This window comes from Malus domestica, chromosome 01 (assembly GCF_042453785.1).
Source record: "Malus domestica chromosome 01, GDT2T_hap1".
Classification (NCBI taxonomy): domain Eukaryota; kingdom Viridiplantae; phylum Streptophyta; class Magnoliopsida; order Rosales; family Rosaceae; genus Malus; species Malus domestica.
This window is the reverse complement of record NC_091661.1, coordinates 20,354,174-20,376,422: the sequence shown is the minus strand read 5'-3', so window position 1 is coordinate 20,376,422 and position 22,249 is coordinate 20,354,174. Positions and strand designations below refer to the sequence as shown.

The 22,249-nt window shown below is 40.3% G+C and overlaps 2 protein-coding genes and 2 pseudogenes across 2 annotated transcripts; 2 read left to right on the top strand and 2 right to left on the bottom strand.

Annotated features, from left to right (window-relative positions):
- The first annotated feature begins 742 nt into the window (after positions 1-742).
- On the top strand, positions 743-1,501 carry LOC139188107 (secreted RxLR effector protein 161-like). The gene is made up of 2 exons (XM_070805191.1): positions 743-1,260; positions 1,381-1,501. The coding sequence occupies exons 1-2, from the start codon at positions 743-745 to the stop codon at positions 1,499-1,501; spliced, it is 639 nt and encodes a 212-aa protein (XP_070661292.1).
- Positions 1,502-6,040: 4,539 nt separating this feature from the next.
- On the bottom strand, positions 6,041-6,178 carry LOC139198478 (U2 spliceosomal RNA; annotated as a pseudogene).
- Positions 6,179-11,251: 5,073 nt separating this feature from the next.
- On the top strand, positions 11,252-20,335 carry LOC108172651 (anthranilate N-methyltransferase-like; annotated as a pseudogene).
- On the bottom strand, positions 20,328-22,249 carry LOC114823931 (protein CURVATURE THYLAKOID 1B, chloroplastic-like). Its single transcript, XM_029099799.2, has 6 exons — positions 21,771-22,249; positions 21,442-21,545; positions 21,256-21,342; positions 21,044-21,106; positions 20,825-20,862; positions 20,328-20,689 (listed from the first exon to the last, which is right to left on the bottom strand). Exons 1-6 carry the CDS (start codon positions 21,934-21,936, stop codon positions 20,632-20,634), a joined length of 516 nt encoding a protein of 171 aa, XP_028955632.1. The 5' UTR covers positions 21,937-22,249; the 3' UTR covers positions 20,328-20,631.

Here is a 22,249-nt window from a genome sequence, read left to right as displayed (position 1 = left end):
TGCTAAGATTGAAACTATTAAGAAGAATGGAACTTGGGAGCTGGTGGAAAGGCATGCGGACAAACCAGTCATAGGAGTCAAATGGGTGTTCAAAACCAAGCTGAATCTGGATGGAACAGTTCAAAAACACAAGGCTAGGCTTGTGGCAAAAGGGTATGCTCAAAAACCTGGTATTGATTATAATGAAACCTTTGCCTCAGTGGCAAGGTTAGATACAATTAGAACCTTGATTGCACTTGTAGCACAAAAAGGTTGGAAGTTGTTCCAATTAGATGTTAAGTCAGCCTTCTTGAATTGAGTACTTGAGGAGGAGGTTTACACTGAACAACCAGAGGGTTTTGAAGTGGAAAATGCAAATCATAAGGTCTATAAGTTAAAGAAGGCTCTCTATGGTTTGAAGCAGGCTCCTAAAGCCTGGTACAGTGAGATTGACACTTATCTCACTAGTTGCAACTTTAAAATAAGCACCAGTGAGGCCACCTTATATACCAAAACTGATGAAGAAGGAAAACTGATCATTGTCTCTATATATGTTGATGATATAGTTTATACTGGAAGCAGTAATGCATTACTCAGTGAGTTTAAAAGAGACATGATGCAGAAGTATAAGATGACTGATTTATGACTCTTACATCATTTCTTGGGAATGTGAGTTCTACAAACTAATAAAGGGGTATTCATTCATCAAAGCAAGTATGCAAAATCCTTACTTGTAAAGTTTGGCCTTGAGGATTGTAAGTCAATGACAATTCCCTTACCCACTGGTGAGAAACTGAAGAAAGTTGATGGAAGTGAGCTGGCTGATGAAGGTTTGTTTAGGAAAATTGTTGGCAGCTTGTTATATTTAACTACAACCAGGCCTGATATAATGTATGCAGCCAGCTTGTTATCAAGATTCATGCATGGTCCCACGAAGAAGCACATGGGAATAGCTAAAAGAGTTCTCAGATATATTCAAGGTACTCTCAGCTATGGCATTGAGTTCACGAGGGACAAGGATGCTGTTTTGATTGGATTTTGTGACTCAGATTGGGCTGGCAGTGAAGATGACAGTAGAAGCACATCAGGGTATGCATTCAGTTTTGGTAGTGGTACATTCTCATGGGCCTCAGTCAAGCAAAACACAGTTGCATTGTCAACTGCAGAAGCTGAGTACGTCTCAGCAGCTGAGGCAACAGCTCAAGTTATCTGGCTAAGATTTGTGTTGGATGATTTTGGTGAAATGCAAACTGAAGAAACACCATTGTTTTGTGACAACATGTCAGCAATATCGATGGTCAAAAATCCAGTTTTTCATCAGAGAACCAAACATATAAACAGGAAATATCACTTTATTCGGGAAACATTGTAACATGGATCCATTGATGTGAAATACTGCAGAAGTGAAGAACAGTTGGCAGATATATTTACAAAAGCCTTGCCTAAAGAGCGATTCAATTACTTAAGGATGAAGTTAGGAGTGAAGCCAGTAAGCAGCTTAGGAGAGGCTGTTGAGAATTAAGCTGCCTACTAGCCTTGGAGTTAATCTGCAGAAGCTAATCCTACAGTTGAAACCGAATGGAAGCTGAGAAGTTTGAAGAAATGAAGAACTTGCTAAAATTAGAATGAGCCGTTAGAATTCAAAAATACAACGGCTAGTTTCATTTTCTAGTTTTAGAAAGATTACAGCTGGTATTCTTATCTTATATGATTGTACTAGGTCTTCCCATCTTCCTCCAGGTGGATGGTAGATATCCTCCGATGACCTTAATGGCTGGAGATGAGTACTAGGTCCCTAAAATGTAAGATCTAGTTTTTTGACCAGCTGTGGTGAATATAGTCCTTGTAATTCCTTTTGTTCTTCATATGAAATATACACAGACTCTTACACTCCCTCTTCTTCTCGAAATCATAGAAATCTCTTGAAACCATTACTGAAAGTTTCAAACTTTATTAAACTTTATCAACCTAAACAACATGCCTAGTACCATTTCAAACATTATAATCAATGCATGGGTTTTGTTTGATTCGAAGAGTACTGCAAAAGTGATTTTTTATTTTTTTATTATTTGGGTTTCGTTTGCGGCAATCCATAGTTTTCTGTAAGATGAATGATTAATTGGTCTTGAATTTTCTTGGTTTTTGTATTAGAATCCATAATTTACTGCAAAGCTGAACCTTTTTAGTTGGTTTTCAGTTTATATTCTATGATTTACTGAAACTTTGAACTCTATTAAATTGGTTTGTGTTTTCAGATTCCGTAATTTACTGCAAAGCTAAATTATTTTTAATCAGTTGATTTTAGATTCTATAATTTACTACAAAAATGAACTTTGTTGCGTTTTTTCCACAGTTCGAGCCAGTTCTTATGAGCACCACCCAAATTGTTTCCCTGTATCTTGGTTAAGATCTCTATTGAATTTTGCTGCTTTGAAACCTTTCTTTTAGTTGTAAATCTTTCCTTGTAATAGTATCAACCCTTAGAAGATAGTTTAGCATCACCCTACCGTTGAGTCCGGAGGAAAGACTGGTGAATCAGACAACCGCTCTACCTTGAATTCGTAACTTGATCTTGCAGCTCCTTGCAATATCGTTTTTATCTTATATTTCTGGATTATTATCTGCATTGGTTTTAGCACTATTTGAAGACCTTTACTTGAGATTCATGGTGGCAAACCAACCGCAGGCTCCACATGGCACTTCCGGTATGTCAATCCCGGGAAACCCATATAATAAATAATCTACCTTTTTATTATCCTTGATTAATTCTGCCTCTTGGATTTTGATCATTTTAATATTTTTATAATTTTTAAAATCTGGGATTTTTTTGTTGGTCATTTCTTCAAATGAGTTTGTTTTCTTTGCTGTGATTTGTATGTAAAGTCAAAGAATTGGTGAATGTTTTTGTGTATGTATTGGGCATTTCAGGTTTCATTGATTTTTTGTATACTATCACAATTTGTGCTTGCACTTTCTTTCATTTCTTTTTTTCTTTTTTGGGGTCCTTGGAAATAGAGTGGATCTGTTTTTGGCTTAAAAGTTTTGAGATTCAAATTTCGTTGTTTGCGCAACTTGCATTCATATATGAAGTTTTTTCTTATTTTTGAGTAAGATCCAAAGTTCTCTATTCTGTGAAAAGCACAGATTTAAATATCGATATTATCGGCGAAATATCGCCGATAATATCGATTTTTCCGGTCGGCGATATTTTAACTGGTTTCCGTGGGGTTTTCGGCCAAATATCGCGATATTATCGATAATATCGATAATATCGCGATATTTGGAAATTATCGGCGAAATATCCATGGACGGTGGAATCGGAATCCGAGGCGACGTCGGAGAAGAACGCCGGAGACGGTGGGGCGATTCCCGGGCCGGTTTCGTCCCAAAAACCTTGCAAAAACACGAATCTTAACATTAATTTCACAAATATACATCAGATTTCACAAATATACAAACGATTCAAGGCAGGGTGAAGTCGGAGAGATTAGGGTTTAGGGTTTCATGGAATCTCACCTGACGAAGCGGAATACGAACGATCCTTGCTCCGCGGCGCACCTCTGACTTCGCCTGAGCCACGATCAACGGCGATCTCTGTGTGTGTGTGTGTTTGGGAGAAGAGAGATCGGAGATCTCTCTTTGTATGTGGGTGTTTGGGAGAAGAGAGATCGGAGAAGGGAGAAGAGAGATCGGAGAATGGAGATGAGAGATCGAGAGATCTCTGTGTGCATGTGTGTGTTTGGCAGAAGAGAGATCGGAGATCTCTGTGAGTCCGATCTCTGTGTGTGCGTGTGTTGGACTTGGATCCGATGTCAACCTGTGGAGCTCTCTGTGTGAGTGTGTGTGTGGGAGAAGAGAAGGGAGAAGAGAGATGGAGAAGGATGATCGAGAGAGAGAGAGACTGAGGAGCTCTCTGTGTGTGTGTGTGTTTGGAAGAAGAGAAGGGAGAAGAGAGAACGAGAAGGATCGAGAGAGAGAGAGACTGAGGTGTGGTCTGCGTGCGTGCGTTGTGTGTGCGTGCGATGTGTTTTTGACAGTGATGATGTGTGTGGGTTCCTCCTGTCAGGAGGATAAACTCACTCAATAGTTTTACAATTATTTAGACAATTTCATGCAGCTTTTACAATATTGTGGTTCTAAAGTGTAAAATATTGTACTAATTCATTATATATAAATGATTATGGTGTGTTTAGACTTCTTTCATTAATTACTACATATTTTCTACACTCATAATGTTTGTCAGATCGCTATATAATCAACTTGATAATGTTAAATCCATCATGCAATGCATTTCCTTCCAATTTTTTGTGATAAACTAATAGATAATTGACTAAATAAACATCCTACAAAGTTTCAATAAAAATTTCCAAGTTTTTCTTACAATTTCCGTGGTTTCCATGTAATTTTTATCGATATCGATATTTTACCGATATTTCCATCGATATTTCCGTGTTTTCGGACTACCGATATTTCCGATATCACCGATATTTTCTTCCTTGGTGAAAAGGATTCAACATTGAAATGTCTAAGAGGTGAGCTTCATTTGAGGCAATATATTCAGTCATGATGATTAAATTTGTTTACTAATTATATTAATCTTTAATTTAATCCAATCACAAACTTTGACACAACAATGACACTAATGTTTTTCTTTCTCTTCTATTTTACATGGTTCTATTGCGTACGTGGATAATTAAAAAAGATGATTTGATGATTTGGTGAGAGTGGAGATTAGCAGCCTCCATGAATGACTACATTCTTACTCTCGTTTTTTCCTTTATCTTTCACTCAGCAACCTCTATGCAAATGTTTGTTTTTAAAGTATCTTATTAAATGCACTTGAGAACTGATTGAAAAAGGTATTCAACTTTTTTGACAATTATAAAAATCGCTCTCTCCTCAATAACTATAGTTTCATTCTCTCATCTTCACTAAAACTGTCATTTATTTACATTAATAACCTTCCTTTTTCTCAATTTGTAACAAAGAAGCAATACATATTAGAAATATATTTCTCATTGATTAAAATGATTTACATTGGAGGTATTTATACACAGCAGCTAATAAAGTTTAGTTATTAACTAATGTAACTAATTAAACTTAATCTATGATTAGTTACAAATCAGTTACAATAAGAAAACTTAAAAGCTAAGTAATTGCTGACTATGTTCCAGCCTTGGACTCTAGCTGGCACTGTTGAGTTGTCTGAGGATAATGTGTGTCTTTACACCCCCTCAAGCTGAACGGAGGAGAGCCAAGTGAAAGCTTGGACCGAAGAAATTGAAAACGAGCTTTGGACAGAGACTTAGTGTGAATATCTGCAATTTGATTGTGGCTGGGAACAAACTGAACTCTGAGTAGAGAAGCTAAAACCAGTTCTCGAATATAATGGTAGTCAATCTCAACATGTGTCGTTCGAGCATGGAAAACTGGATTTGAAGCAAGGGAAATGGAAGACAGATTATCACACCAAAGAGTTGGAACCTGGGATAAGGGAAAGCCAATGTCCCTAAAAATTTTGCAGATCCAAGTGATCTCGGCAGAGGTGTGAGCCAAAGAACGATATTCAGCTTCAGTGGAGGAATGTGCAACAGTACGTTGTTTCTTTGCACTCCAACTGATGAGATTGTGCCAAGATAAACACAGCAACCACTTGTAGAGCGGCAATCAAAAACACATCCTGCCCAGTCAGCATCCGAGAAGGCAGTGAGACTGAGGGTACTCTTTTTAAACCAAATTCTATCATCAACAGTGCCTTTAAGAAAGCATAATACACGCTTAACAGACTAAAAATGTGTGTCTCGAGGACAATGGAGAAACTGACAGAGTTGATTGACAGCAAAAGAAAGATCAGGTCGAGTCCAAGTCAAATATTGCAATGCCCCATCTATGGATCGATATTCCTGTGGATTAGAGAGAAGTGTACCATTGTGATCTAACTTCTGAGTACCGAGAGGGGTAGTGCATGGTTTACTACCAAGGAAGAAAAAATCGATAATATCGGCGATATTTCGCCGATATTATCGTTTTTTTGGGGGATCGATATTTTTTTAACTATCCAAATGGTTTTCGTCAAAATATCGCGATATTTTCGAAATTATCGATAATATCGCGATATAATATCCAAAAATACTTTAAAATGTTGAGAAATCTCAACACATACTACACTTGATCATAGCCCAAAGGCCGAGCAAGACATGCTTTTCTCAGCTTGGGAATGTGGCTTTTATAGGCCTTCTTGCTTGCTCACTGCCCTCGCGTGGGCGATGTGGGACTCGACCCAATGGGAGAGAAAATCGGAATTTCGGCCGGAAATCCACACCCACTTTAAACGGCCATAACTTTGTCAAAACTCAACAAAATCAAGCAAGACAAAAACGAAAGTTGTAGCCCTCGAAGAGACGAAGAGAATGGTACCTCACAAGACGTCTGACTCGTCGTGGTTTGGCTGGAAAATGCCTTGAAAGCCACTGAGGTCGCCGGAAACTGGGTAAGATTCAAATGAGTATAACTTTTTCAATACTCAACGAAATTGAGTGAAACAAAAAGGAAAGTTGTACTACTCGACGAGACGAAGAGATTGATTCCTTGCACGCCGGCCAACTCGCTGTGGTTTGGCCGGAAAATCAGTGTCAAATTCGGCACATTATTCTTCATCATTTTATTCACTTCCCTTTTTTTTTTTTAATATCCTAAATAAAACCTCCCAATATTGTACTAATTAATTATATATAAATGATTATGGTGTGTTTAAACTTCTTTCATTAATTACTACATATTTTCTACACTCACAATGTTTGCCAACTCGCTATATAATCAACTTAAATCAGTTAAATCCATCATGCAATGCATTTCCTTCCAATTTTTTGTGATAAACTAATAGATAATTGACTAAATAAACATCCTGCAAAGTTTCATTAAAAATTTCCAAGTTTTTCTTACAATTTCCGTGGTTTCCATGTAATTTTTATCGATATCGATATTATCCCGATATTTCCATCGATATTTCCGTGTTTTCGGACTACCGATATTTCCGATATTACCGATATTTTCTTCCTTGTTTACTACCATCCATATGCTTCTTGAGAAGAAGATCCATGGCATATTTGTGTTGAGAGAGAAAAATGCATTCTGAGTTTCTGTGAATCTCCAAACCCAAGAAGTAATGTAAAGGGCCTAAATCTTTGATTGGAAATAGTTGATTGAGTTTGTGAATAAAGGTTGTGCAGACTTGAGCATTTGGTCCAGTAACGAGTATATCATCAACATATACTAGGACAATGACAAGAGTTGGCTCAAACGCAACAAACAAAGAACAATCAGATTGAGAGTTATGAAATCCCAGAGAAATCAAGGCTTGAAACAGTTTATCATACCATGCCCTTGGGGCTTGCTTGAGGCCATACAAGGACTTGATGAGTTTGCAGACATGGGATGGCTTTGATGGATCAATAAAACCAAGGGGTTGTTGCATAAAGACCTCATCTTTAAGTGTGCCATGTAAGAATGCGTTGCTAACGTCCAATTGGTTTAAAAACCAATCAAATTGTACTGCTAATGTCAAGAGAATTCAAATCGTCACAGGTTTTGCAACGAGACTAAAAGTCTCTTGAAAATCAATACCTTATTGTTGATGGAAGCCTTTGGCTACTAAGTGGGCTTTGTATCTGTCCACACTGCCATCGGGTTTCCGTTTGATGCGAAAAACCCATTTACACCCGACAAGATTTTGATTTGGTGTAGAAGGAACAAGAGATCAGGTTCCTGTAGATTGCAATGCTTGAAACTCCTCAGCCATTGCTTTCATCCAGTGATCATACTTAGAAGCTTGTAAGAAGGTTGTAGGAACAAAGTTCAATGTATCAATAGGGAGTTTAGTAGCAGCCAAAGCTTTAGGTTTAAAGATTCCAGCCTTGGACCTAGTAGTCATGGAATGAGTATTGGTGGAAGGGAGAGGTAGAGGGGGGATTGGAGAGGTAGGTGGGATTGAAGAATTGGGTAATGGTGAAGTAGAGTGTAGGGTAGAATCTGGCACTGTTGGAATGGAGGAAGAGGAAGTAGGGGAAGAGGAAGATGGTGATGCAGGTGAGGATAAGGGAGAAGTGCAAGGGATGGTAAATGGAAGTGTAAATGGTGGATACTGAGGGTGCGGACTATGTTGGAACTGTGAATTGGACACTGTGAGCTCATGTGGTTTATGAAAAGGGAAATTAGATTCATTGAAAAGCACATCACGAGAGATGTAGAGTCTGGATGTAAGAAGATCTAAGCAACGATAGCCCTTGTGTTGCAAACTGTAACCAAGAAAAACACAGTGAATGCTTTTCCCATCAAACTTGGAAGCAGAATATGGTTTAAGCCAGGGATAGCAATTACACCCAAAAACCTTGAGCTTTGAATAATCTGGAGGGATAGCAACTACACCCAAAAACCTTGAGCTTTGAATAATCTGGAGGCTTGTGAAAAAGTAATTCCCATGGAGATTTGTCAAGACCAGAGATTGGAAGCCTGTTTATCAGATACAAGGCAGTAGAGAATGCCTCAAACCAAAATGAATGTGGAACCTTTGATGCAGTGATAAGAGTCCAAGCAGTTTCTATGAGGTGCCGATGTTTCCGTTCAACACAACCGTTCTGTTCCGGTGTGTGAGGACAAGAATATTGATGCAAAATACCATGCTGCAGAAGAAAGGAATTAAAATTTGAACTTGTGAATCCACCCCCTGAATCAGAGCGGAGAACTTTGATTTTATTGCCAACCAAGTTTTCTACATAACACTTGAAATTCACAAAAACTGAATACACCTCAGATTTGAGCTTCAATGGGAACATCCAACTATATTTTGTGAATTCATCAACAAATAACACATAGTACTTATAACCATTGAGAGACAATGTAGGGGCAAGTCCTCAAACATCACAATGAACAAGTTCTAAGGGCACAGATACAGAGCTAATACTTGCAGTGAAGGGCAATTTGTGATTTTTTTCCAATTGCACAATCTGAACAGAAGAAAGAAGTAAACTTTTTATCACTGTAAACTATAGTACTACTATTTAAAGTCTTCCGAAAAATAGCAGAAGATGGATGACCGAGCCGATTATGCCAAATTTGTAAAGGAGCTTTATTACTGACAAGAGCCGAGGGAGAAGTGGATGCTGGAGGAATGCCTTGAAAAGGATAAAAACCATCTTTAACTGGTCCTCGGAAAAGCATCCTCCCCGAAATACGATCCTTGATTTTAGAGCCATCAGAATCAAGGGTTAATTTGCAATGATTGTCTCGTAAGAATTGATACGCAGAAAGAAGGTTATGCTTCATTGCAGGAACATGTAAAACATTATTCAGACGAAAAGTGGCAGTAGGAGTAGTAAAAAAGGTTGTACCATTATGGTGGATAAGCATACCTTGACCATCACCAATATAAACCTTGTCCTGACCATTGTAAGGAGTGGGAGAATGAATGGCAGAGATGTCATTGGTTATGTGAGACGTGGCACCGGAGTCCATAAGCCAAGTAGGAGAAGAGGATTTGATGGTGTGAGCACACATAGCTGCCAATTTTGCAGGAGGAATTTTTCCAGCAAAGGCATGATTCATCCGTTCAAAACAATCTAATGTTTCATGATCTGGAGAATGACAGATTTGGCAAGGATCTCGGTGACTAGTGGTGGTTCCAGAATGACGAGTGTAACTTCCAAAGTTGCGATTGAAATTGCCTCTAGAATTTCCCCGATAGTTATTGCCTTGATAGTTATTACCCCTGTAAGTTCCTTTGCCACGATTGAATTGCCTGGAAGCAGAGATGTACAAGTTCTGTCCAGGATGACCCTGGGGTGTGGGAAGAAGAGGCACTTGAGAGTGTTGATACTGAGCTGCATAAGCTTGAAAGGGTTCAGATACTGACGAAGCTACAGTCTTCTTCTTAAGATTCATGAACAATTCTTTATTAATCAGCAGGCCATGTAGTTCGTCCAATGAAGTAGAGGAAATGCGTAGCATAATGGAGTCAACAAAAGACTCATAATCCTCAGAGAGACCATTACGAGTAACTGCAATCAGATCACTTTTAAAAATCGGAGCACGGGCAGCCATGAGTGCATCAGAAATGGTTTTGATTAACTGAATATAGTTAGAAATTGTGAGATCTCCTTTCTGAATAGTGTGCAGGCGAGATCGAAACTGGTGGATATGAGCAGCAGAGACGCCGCAAAATCGTTGCTCAAGATTCAACCATAACTCTCGAGACGATGTAACACCAACAATAAACGGAATGAGATCTTCCGAAAGGGTGGAGTTAAGCCAGATAAGGATATTCTGATCCTTTTCATACCACAAATCAAAAGCCGGATTGGGAGTGCTAGTGGTGTTGCCAGATGCATCAAGTAAAAATGGCAAAGGACAAACCTCCAAGCCATCAAGAATCCCTGTAAGCTTGTAACGGCGAAAAATTGGAGCAAACAATGCTTTCCAAACAAGATAATTGTCACGCTTCAGCTTGGTAGGAACCATACAACTGATGCGCTGAATTGAAATCGAAGAAATTGAGGGAGAAGATGGAACCGCTGTGAAATTAGGGTTCGTCGGGACGAATTTGGGGCAAGAACATCAAGATTCATCGGAGAGGAACTCGACGATGTCATCGTAATCGAGAAAGATAGTAGAAGAGAAAAGAAGATCGATCAAGATCCACAAGAAATTGAAGAGGGAAGATCAAAGATCGAAGAAATCAGAGATCGCAGGGAGCGATGGAGAAGAGGATCGAAGAAAGGCGGTTAAGCAGAAAAAGGGATGATACCATATTAGAAATATATTTCTCATTGATTAAAATGATTTACATTGGAGGTATTTATACACAGCAGCTAATAAAGTTTAGTTATTAACTAATGTAACTAATTAAACTTAATCTATGATTAGTTACAAATCAGTTACAATAAGAAAACTTAAAAGCTAAGTAATTGCTGACTGTGTTCCAGCCTTGGACTCTAGCTGGCACTGTTGAGTTGTCTGAGGATAATGTGTGTCTTTAATACATACAAGAAGAAAGAAAAAAAAAAAGCTCAAGTGTTGATTAAGGAAGTTCAGAAGTGCTGAATATATATACACACACGCAGACACATGTATATAAGGCTGTAAATACAGTTGTAAATAAGGAAGTTCAGAGCTATTGATTAGTATATATATGTATATTGTGTGTACAAATAGGGCTGTAAAGCCAACCCCTGGTCACCTATTTTGTTCCTTACTGTAAATTGGATTGTAAATACATATATTTAGAACTTTTTGCAAGTTTTATACGCCCCGCAGCATTACACGGGCACCTTTGCTAGTAAAAACTAAAGAGAGTAGACGGAGGTATTTTAGATCATCAGGTAATGGGGTCTTCGGTGGATAGAGAACTAGATCTAGAAGAAAGCCATGGGAGAATTGCTGTTGTTAACGATGATGAAAATATTAGAAAGCAAGAAGAAGAAAGCTTCTGCACTGCCTTACAGCTGGTGGGTTCATCTGTGCTGCCAATGTCTATTCAATCAGCAATCGAGCTTGGCGTTTTCGACATCATAGCGAAAGCGGGTTGAGGTGCCAAGCTCTCTTCGTCAGAGATTGTAGCCCAGATGGCCACCGAGAATCCAGAGGCACCTGTGATGTTGGACGGCATCCTCAGGTTCCTGGCCAGTTACTCCGTTCTCGATTGCTCTGTTGTTGCTGCTAATGATGAATTTGTGAGGTTCTACAGCCTTAACCGTGTCTCCAAGCACTTTATGCCTAATGAAGATGGTGTTTCTTTAGCCCCCATGGTGGCATTGGGTCATGACAAGGTCTTCTCTGCCAGCTGGTATATCTGTTCACTCCTTTTAACTTCCATTGCATATTTGCATGCGAAGTCTTGATTCCTTTCTCTCTTTTATCATTTACTTATAAAAAAATATTCATGTTGAATTTGTTGGTTCTCTGTCTGGATTTTTCATCTGTGGCCAATTTATCTTTTGACATTACACTAGATTAAAGGGTTTCTAGCTACTATAGATGCATAAATTGAGGAATACTACTTGACTACTCAAAGGATTAGTAAGAGCTTTTTATTCAAAAAAATTTGTTGCCGATTCATAGAACTTCGTATAATTTTTAGTGTCGACAAATGTATCAGTTTCATGCATATATCATTGAACAATAGATATCTAAAAGTTACTTATTGGTTCACATTTCATATATTTATATATAGGTCCCAACTGAAAATGCAATTGTTGAAGGGGGACGTCCGTTTAAAAGGGCTCATGGCTTGCACCTCTTTGAGTATACAGGTTCGGACCCGAGGTTTCATCAAGCTTTCCACACTGCAATGTTCAACTACGCTATTATTGTTATGAAGAAGATTCTTCAAATCTACAAGGGTTTTGAGCAACTTAACAAACTTGTTGATGTTGGTGGTGGTTTGGGTCACACTCTTAATCTAATCATTTCCAAATATCCTCATATTAAGGGTATCAATTACGACATGCCTCAGGTCATCAAACATGTTTCTCCATATCCTGGTACTTACAATTTAATATTACAGTTGTGAATTTATTTATTCTGTTTTTGTTCTTCTTTATTTTAGGAACGTGGAATATAGGAACCTTAACGGGAAAATCTATGGAAGTAGTGGAAGTTATGGTGAGGAGAAGGATAAATATTATGTGCCTACAAGAAACTAAGTGGGTTGGTAGTAAGGCAAAGGATCTAGAAAACTCAGGGTTTAAACTTTGGTATTCGGGCACACATAGAACGAGAAACGGTGTTGGCATCATCGTGGACAAGACCTTGGTACAAGATGTTGTAGATGTCAAGAGGGTAGGAGATAGAATCATGGCAATCAAGATTGTAATAGGACAAGAACTTATCAATGTGATTAGTGCGTACGCACCTCAAGTAGGGTTGGATACGAGGTCGAAGGAGAAATTTTGGGAAGATCTTGGAGACTTGGTGCAAGGAATTGCTCAGACGGAGAAGTTATTTATAGGAGGAGATTTAAATGGACACGTGGGCAGGGAGACAGGCAACTATGGAGGTTTTCATGGTGGCCATGGTTTTGGGGAGAGAAACGAGGATGGGGAAGCTATCTTGGATTTGCAATGACATTTGATCTCTTCTTAGCCAACACCTTCTTTAAGAAGAGAGAAGAACATGTGATCACCTACAAGAGTGGGTCGTCAAAAACACAAATAGATTTTCTTCTAATGAGGAAAGGGGATCGTATAACTTGTAAGGATTGCAAAGTTATACCAGGAGAGAGCGTGGCTAATCAACATCGCTTGTTGGTGATGGATGTACATATCAAAAGAGTGAGACAAAAGAATAAGACTTGGAAGTGCCCAAGGACTAGATGGTGGAATCTAAAAGAAGAAAAACAAGCCATTTTCAAAGAGAAAGTAATCACCCAGTGTGTGTGGGATAGAGAGGGGGAAGCTAGCCAAATGTGGGATTCCATGGCTAGTTGTATCCGAAAAGTAGCAAAAGAGGTATTAGGAGAGTCCAAGGGCTTTGCCCCACACCAAAAGGAATCTTGGTGGTGGAATGAGGAGGTACAAACAAAGGTGAAGGCTAAGAAGGAATGTTGTAAAGCCTTATACAAGGATAGGACTGATGAAAATGGTGAAAGGTATAGAAAAGCGAAGCAAGAGGCGAAGAAAGCTGTGAGAGAAGCTAAGTTAGCGGCTTACGACGATATGTATAAACGACTAGATACCAAAGAAGGAGAGTTGGATATCTATAAACTAGCTAGAGCAAGGGAAAAGAAGACAAGGGACCTAAACCAAGTGAGGTGCATCAAGGATGAGGATGGAAAAGTTCTTGCTACAGAGAATGCGGTTAAAGACAGATGGAGAGGTTATTTTCATAATCTTTTCAATGAAGGACCTGAAAGGAGTGCTTCTTTAGGGGAGTTGAGTAACTCAGAAGAGTGTAGAAACTACTCTTTTTATCGTCGAATCCGGAAGGAAGAAGTGGTTGTAGCTTTGAAGAAGATGAAGCAAAGAAAAGCAATAGGCCCAGACGAGATACCAATCGAAGTGTGGAAAGTTTTGGGAGAGACAGGTATAACATGGCTCACTGACCTTTTCAATAGGATTTTGAAAACGAAGAAGATGCCAAATGAGTGGCGAACGAGCACTTTAGTGCCTATCTACAAGAATAAGGGCGACGTACAAAATTGCATGAACTATAGGGGTATTAAGCTAATGAGTCATACAATGAAGCTCTGGGAGAGAGTCATTGAGCATAGATTGAGGCAAGAGACACGGGTTTCGGACAACCAATTCGGGTTCATGCCAGGGCGCTCAACCATGGAGGCAATCTATCTCTTACGAAGATTGATGGAAAGATATAGAGATGGGAAAAAGGATTTACACATGGTCTTTATAGATTTGGAGAAAGCGTACGATAGGGTCCCAAGAGACATTCTTTGGAGGATTTTAGAGAAGAAAGGAGTACGAGTAGCATATATTCAAGCTATAAAGGATATGTATGAAGGAGCAAAGACTGTCGTAAGAACTCATGAAGGACAAACTGAAAGCTTTCCCATAACTGTAGGATTACATCAAGGCTCATCCTTAAGTCCTTACCTTTTTGCGTTGGTAATGGATGAGTTAACAGGACATATTCAAGATGATATTCCTTGGTGTATGCTTTTCGCAGACGATATAGTGTTGATAGATGAAACTCAGGAAGGGGTAAATGCAAAGCTTAACCTTTGGAAAGAAGTGTTGGAATCTAAAGGTCTTCGCCTAAGCCGATCAAAGACAGAATATATGGAGTGCAAGTTCAGTGCAAATGGAGGCCAAAATGAGTTAGGGGTGAGGATCGGTGATCAAGAAATACCAAAGAGCGATCGTTTTCGTTACCTAGGATCTATCTTGCAAAAGAACGGAGAATTAGATGGAGATCTCAACCATAGAATACAAGCTGGATGGATGAAGTGGAAGAGTGCATCCGGCGTGTTGTGTGACCGCCGTATGCCACTGAAGCTCAAGGGAAAATTTTATAGGACGGCAATAAGGCCGGCGATGCTGTATGGCACAGAATGTTGGGCGGTGAAGCATCAACACGTACACAAAATGGGTGTAGCGGAGATGAGGATGCTTCGTTGGATGTGTGGGCACACGAGAAAGGATAAGATTAGGAATGAGGATATCCGGGGTAAAGTAGGAGTAGCCGAAATTGAAGGAAATATGAGAGAAAATCGGTTACGGTGGTTTGGACATGTGCAAAGAAGGCCTACTGACGCTCCGATTAGAAGATGCGACTATGGGACAGAGGTTCAGGGCCGAAGGGGTAGAGGAAGACCTAGGAAAACTTTGGAAGAGACTCTAAGAAAAGACTTAGAGTACTTGGATCTAACGAAGGACATGACACAGGACCGAGCACAATGGCGTTCTAAGATTCATGTAGCCGATCCCACTCAGTGACTTGGATTTTCCAAGTCTCCAACCGAGAAGTTTTCCTCACTCAAGAAATTAAGGGAACACTACCTCAACCTACATGCTCCACTCACAAAGCTCCAACAAAAGAAAATTCAAAGAACTTAGCGAAGAAGGCTTTGGTGTATTTTACACAATACGTTGAAATGAAGGAAAGCTTATTTATTGATATCCCCAATAAGCTACAAATATGTACATATACATGAGTCAAAATAAACAAACAAGAGAGAGCCTTCACAAAGGTTGCCTAGGAGAAGTCGCAGCAGTCGGTAGAGCCCCAGAAAGAGAAGGCACCGGAGGGGGATCATTCGGAGCCTCAGTACTGGACAGAACCCTAGAAGGAGGAGGCATCAGAGGTTGATCATTTGGAGCTTCATTACGCGGTACAGCCCCAGAAGACGAAGGCAATAAATGCCTTTGGAACAAACCCACAAATCTCTGATGATCAAGTAAAACCTGACCATCAGATTCCTTCATCTGGTCCAGCTTCCTCTTCATGTTTGTAGCATAGTCATGTGCGAGACGGTGCAACTGTTTATTCTCATGCTTGAGCCCTCTAATCTCCTGTTTGAGACTCATCACTTCAGCCGCCAATGATTCAACTTGGCGGGTTCGAGCAAATAGGCGTTGGGCCATATTAGACACAGAACCTGCACACTGAACACTGAGAGCCAGAGAATCCTTAACAACTAACTCATCAGATCGTTTGGAAAGTAGTCTGTTATCTTTGGGAGTGAGAAGGTTCCTGGCCACCACCGCAGCGGTCATATCATTCTTCATAACGGAATCCCCAACGGTAAGAGGACCAGTAGGGGAGACGAAGGATGGGCGCCATATGTTGTCTGGAGAAGGCGGGGCTGCCTCTTCAACAAGGTTCAAGTCAAAACGACGGTCGGAGGGGCCAGACATTTTCAAAGGTGTTGAAGAGAGAAGAGGTCGAACAAATCAAGATCTTAGAAGTGTAAGAATGGAGCTTCTACTGGTGGAGATTCAAGTGTGCTTTGGAACTTAATGCCAGCCCCTATAAAAAAATCTGCACTCGACGGAGCTTCAGAAATCGAAGAGGCGCCTGTTCAGAAATCGAAGAGGCGTTTGCTTTCTCAAAAGATGGGCTGCTCAGAGACCACGAGGGTCGATCTCAGAAATCGAAGAGGCGTCTGCTTTCTCAAAAGTTGGGCTGCTCAAAGACCACGAAGGCCGATCTCAGAAATCGAAGAGCCGCTTGCTTTCTCAAAAGTTGGGCTGCTCAGAGACCATGAGGGCCGATCTCAGAAATCGAAGAGGCACCTACTTTTCCAGCCTTGGCAGCACCTGTCACACGCACACTCAGCTTTGCGGAAATTATGGGCATTCTGTCGAAGACTTCTGGTGAAGTAGAAAGCACATGAGTCTTACTGTTCAATCACCCACTTCCCACACGCAATAGTAGCTCATGTGTATCACAGATAACTTTGCCAAAGTTCTCTGCCAAAGTTGAGCACATGAAGCTTGCAGCTTCCACTACATCGCTCTGACCAAGACGGGTAAAAGAATAGCAAAGAAACAGCACTAACAAAGTTTAGACACATAAATTTTGAAGGTCTAGCTACCTCATATTATTACCCACAAGGGTAAAGGAACAGTATCACTGCTGGATAATTGGAAAGTCCCTGTGTGTCAACCTCTGTGCTTCGTGGCAAGGTAGACTAGCAAACAGGCCCAACCTTTACTCACATTCGAGAAAACACTCCCAACAAGATTGCTTGCTCCAAAATCGAAGAGGCACCGTCCTCCGAATCTCGAGAGCCAGACTCCCAACATGACTACTTTCTCAAAAATCGAAGAGAGGGTAAAGGAACAGTACCATTGCTGGATAATTGGAAAGTCCCTGTGTGTCAACCTCTGTGCTTCGTGGCAAGGTAGACTAGCAAACATGCCCAACCTTTACTCACATTCGAGAAAACACTCCCAACAAGATTGCTTGCTCCAAAATCGAAGAGGCACCGCCCTCCGAATCTCGAGAGCCAGACTCCCAACATGATTACTTTCTCAAAAATCGAAGAGACACCGCTCTCCGAATCTCGAGAGCCAGACCCCCAGCATGATTGCTTTCTCAAAAATCGAAGAGACATCGTTCTCCGAATCTCGAGAGCCAGATCCCTGATAGGATTGCTTGTTCGAAAACCGAAGAGGCAACACTTTCCCAACCACAAGAGCCGGATCTCCTTGGATAAAGCTGTCTGTAATCTTCACACGCAACATCAGCTTTCCACATACCACAGACCACTTTTTCAAAGTGCTCTGACAGGGTAAAGGAATAGCATTACTACTTGTTGTTAAGGAGACTCCTATATATGTCAACCTCTATCCCCAACGGACAGACAGACTTGCAAAAATGCTCAACCCTTCCTCATATATGAGAGGGCACTCTCAACGAAGCCTTTCGAAATATTCAGCTTTCTTTCCCCCCGATAATACCTCTGCAAACAAGTTATACTAGAGCAAGAATATCTCATATCATCAGGGTTAAAAGCAAGAGTATCCCATATCATGCTTTTTCCCTGTCTTTTCCTTTGGCCTTGTTCTTACCTGCAAGACAAGGAGAAAGAGAGCAATCAGTCAGCACTTGGAATCAAGCTTCCAGCCAGGAACTGACTGCCTGGAACTTACTTACCTGGCATTGCTCTCGAGTACTCATCTTCAACATCTTATGCTTCCAGGGAAGATACCGCATCTGCCTGAGGAACAGATAGGGCAAGTGAGAAGGATACAAGGAAGCATGTGGAGACAAGCGTAACAGCACACGTGCCGATACATCCATTACTCTGTCAAAGCAAAAGTATCCCATATCAGTGGGGTCGAACGTACTCTAGATTTGATGGACTTGTTTTGACCCTCAAATTCTTCAGTCGGCCTTATACTCTGGAGGAAACCAGAAAACCCTCCAGCTCAGTTCAAGAATAAGCCTGTGGAAAGTTACTTCTTCAAAAGCAAAAGTATCCCATATCATCTCTTCTCATTTTTCTTCTCTTTATCCTTCATGCTGCCTGCAAGATAGGGAGAATGTGAACAATCAGCCGGAGCTCTGATTGCTTACCTTGTCTGTCACCTCTTTCAGCAAATCCCCTAGCTCGGCAACTTGAGGGACTCCTACTACATGGTTTGTATCGCGCTTGACCAAGCCTGAAACTACAAGTAAGCTTCAAGTGAAATTGATACATTACCTTGTGCATCTCCACCAGTTAAAGATACCACCCCTGGATGGAGGAAGAGTACTTCCAGAGAAGATGCCACATCTACCTATGAGACAGATAAGGCAAGTCAAGACGATACCACATTCCGATACTTAGAAGTTTCGTGATTACGAGATCATTCTCCCACAATATTTTCTAATGTCATTTGTACTAAATCATTCACCTGTACTCACTAAAGGAAAGCTTGAACCTATGTACTTGTGTAAACCCTTCACAATTAATGAGAACTCCTCTATTCCGTGGACGTAGCCAATCTGGGTGAACCACGTACATCTTGTGTTTGCTTTCCTATCTATATCCATTTATATACTTATCCACACTAATGATCGGAGCAATCTAGCGAAGATCACAAAAAGCGACCGTTTTCGCTACCTAGGATATATCGTGCAAGAGAACGGAGAATTAGAGAGAGATCTCAACCATAGAATAGAAGTTGGATAGATGAAGTGTAAGAGTGCATCCGGCGGGTTGTGTGACCGTCGTAGGCCACTGAAGCTCAAGGGAAAATTTTATAGGACGGCAATAAGGCCAGCGATGTTGTATGGCACAGAATGTTGGGCGGTGAAGCATCAACACGTACACAAAATGGGTGTGGCGGAGACAAGGATGCTTCGTGGGATGTGTGGGCACACAAGAAATGATAAGATTGGAAATGAGGATATTCGAGGTAAAGTAGGAGTGGCCGAAATTGAAGGAAAGATGAGAGAAAATCGGTTCCGGTAATTTGGACATGTGCAAAGAAGGCCTACTGACGCTCCGGTTCGAAGATGTGACTACGGGACAGAGGTTCAGGGCCAAAGGGGTAGAGGAAGACCTAGGAAAACTTTGGAAGAGACTCTAAGAAAAGACTTAGAGTACTTGGTTCTAACGGAGGACATGACACAAAACCGAGCGCAATGGCGTTCTAGGATTCATATAGCCGACCCCACTTAGTGGGAAAAGGCTTTGTTGTTGTTGTTGTTGTATATGAATTGGGTGCTAATTCATTTTTTCAGGTGTGGAATGTGTTGGAGGAGACATGTTTGAAAGTGTTCCAAAAGGGAATGCAATTATTATGAAGGTGATTTTTGAATTCCTCAAACATTATTTTTTAAAGGTAATAACTCTGTATATATACTAATTTCTTCAGTTTGATAAATATTTGTAGTGGATACTTCATGATTGGACCGATGCGCAGTGCCTAAAGCTGTTGAAAAACTGTTACAATGCTATTCCAAACGATGGAAAAGTAAATCATTATTGAAGAAATTCTTCCAGTTCTTCCAGACACAAGCACTTCTGTGAAATGCACGTCCGAATTGAACTTGGTGGTGATGACTCAAACTCCGGGAGGGAAGGAGCGGAGCCGAGAAGAATTTTTAGCCTTGGCAATTGGGCTGGATTCAGTGGCATCAGATATGAATGTTTTACCTATAATGCCTGGGTGATGGAGTTCTTTAAGCAGAGAGCTGCCATGCCATATGATCAAGGCGTAATCACCCGAATTAATAAAAGATTATGTTGCTTCATATGTAATGTGCGTATTTGAATTTGTAAATCAATTGGTGTTGGATTAATCTATAGCATCAGATATGAATACTGTTTTGTTCGTAATTTTTGGATAATCCGATAATGTTTTTAAATAAGAAAACATCCTGATCAGAACTGCCCATTCTGCAGGTTATTGTACGTAAGTGTACTTTTATCATTTATTTCTATAATAAAATATCGGAAGCATCGCGATATGAATTACAAGGAGCTAACAGGGAAACAAATGACAGTAGTACTAGTTACATGTATCTCGCAGACAAAGTACATACATAACATTAAGTATAACTTTGGTCAGAATATGCTTCTGCAAACAACATGAAGAATGTTCACTTCTTTTGCGGACAATGCTGCGAGATATTTACGTATGTAGATAGAAGCTTCAAAAACCGGCCACGATTTCATCTCATCTCAGCAGCAATACTTTTCGGTTTGTTCTAGCTGCTGCCGATTATATCTTTGTATGTGCCCTTAATCTTCTGTGTCAAGGCTTCTCTGTAATTTCAGACATCATAAGTCAACAAAAAAAAGTTGTTATGCACATCTTTTGGAAAGTTTTTAGACCAAGTAAATTAACTGAAACTACTTATTTATACTCTCCAGTCAAGGTAATGAAAAATTGAGACTCACCTGTCTGGTTTGAAAACAAGGTTCTTGTATGCAAACCACTGCAATATCAAAAAGAAAGACAAGTATTTAGAAATAGGTGCAGCCTATCAAGTTGTGCTATATTGATCAAACGGTTCTTATTCATGTACTGCAAGAACTAATGAATCTAATTCTTTTCCGGCGCTGTTAAGTTGAAGATTTTCTAAGGGAATGCAAGACCAAAATTACAGACTAACTTACCCCAGTGTAACCAATTCCTACAAGCTCAAGAACACCAGGGACTAAAGGAAGCCTATCAATTGCCTGGTACAAACAATACCCATCACACAGAAACTGGTCAGTAATTGGATAACTGAGAATGAGAAGTTACTAAACTCTACACATTTAAGAGCACAACAACTTATGGTTCTTATTGAGAGACTATAAGAATGTGCTAAGTTGAGGAACTGCACCGAGATCATTCCACTGAAGCCCCATACTGCAACAGCAACAGCTACTGCAAGTGAAGACACTGCATATTTATCTTCCACTTTCTCCCACTAGACACCAAAAGCAAATCATTCTTGTCACATAAGTTGCTGAACTCACTAATACAAAGGTTGATGTAACTGAATTTTAAAAAGTATTGATAGGCTCACAGCTTCTTGAACTGTCTTCACAATCTCTGGGGGCTCAGCTGTTGCCACTTCTGCTGGTGCTTCCCCTGTCGCCATTGCCATGACATTGCGCGCAATCTTACGACCTGAAATAAAAATTATAAGTATATAGCTACGTGGTAATGTTCTTGTTACAGATTCTAGTATATGTTACTAAACTGTCAGTCTGAAATGCACATGTGCTCAAATAAGATTTCACCTTATTACCAACTGTCTGGATTGGTCTGATACATATATTAGTACTTTATAAAAACTGAAGTACTGAATATAATGCAAACTAATTCTAGGGATATAATATATGAATGGCTCACAATAGGCAGTGGTCTTCCCTGCACGGTTTTGAGACTGAACAGGCGGTGGAGGAAGCGTAGGGAGGGTCACACATTGTGGTGATGAGGCAGCCGAATGGCGAGGAGCCTTGGCGTCAACTAGAGTGGATGAGGAGGAGATGGAAAGTGTGGAGGAGGTTGAGGCCATGGCTACTGAATCCCCTACCGGTTAATTAAGTCCAATGAGAGAGATTCTGAGGCCACTAGGATGAGAAACGTGATGCAGTCTGATGAGTTTTAGTTTATCTCTCTAGTTATCCTTGTTCTTGAGTTTGTAATTTTGGAGGGGTGATTTGCAATGGAAAGTGGAGATGCTGCTCTCTCAAAGTTTCGGAGATGGACAACCATTCATTCCTCTTTCATTTGGATAGTGTGAAGGATAGGCATTTTGTGGTGTTTGATGGGTAGGAGGCTCCAGGTTGGACCTCTGTTGTGACAAAGAAAAGCCTTCATTTATGATC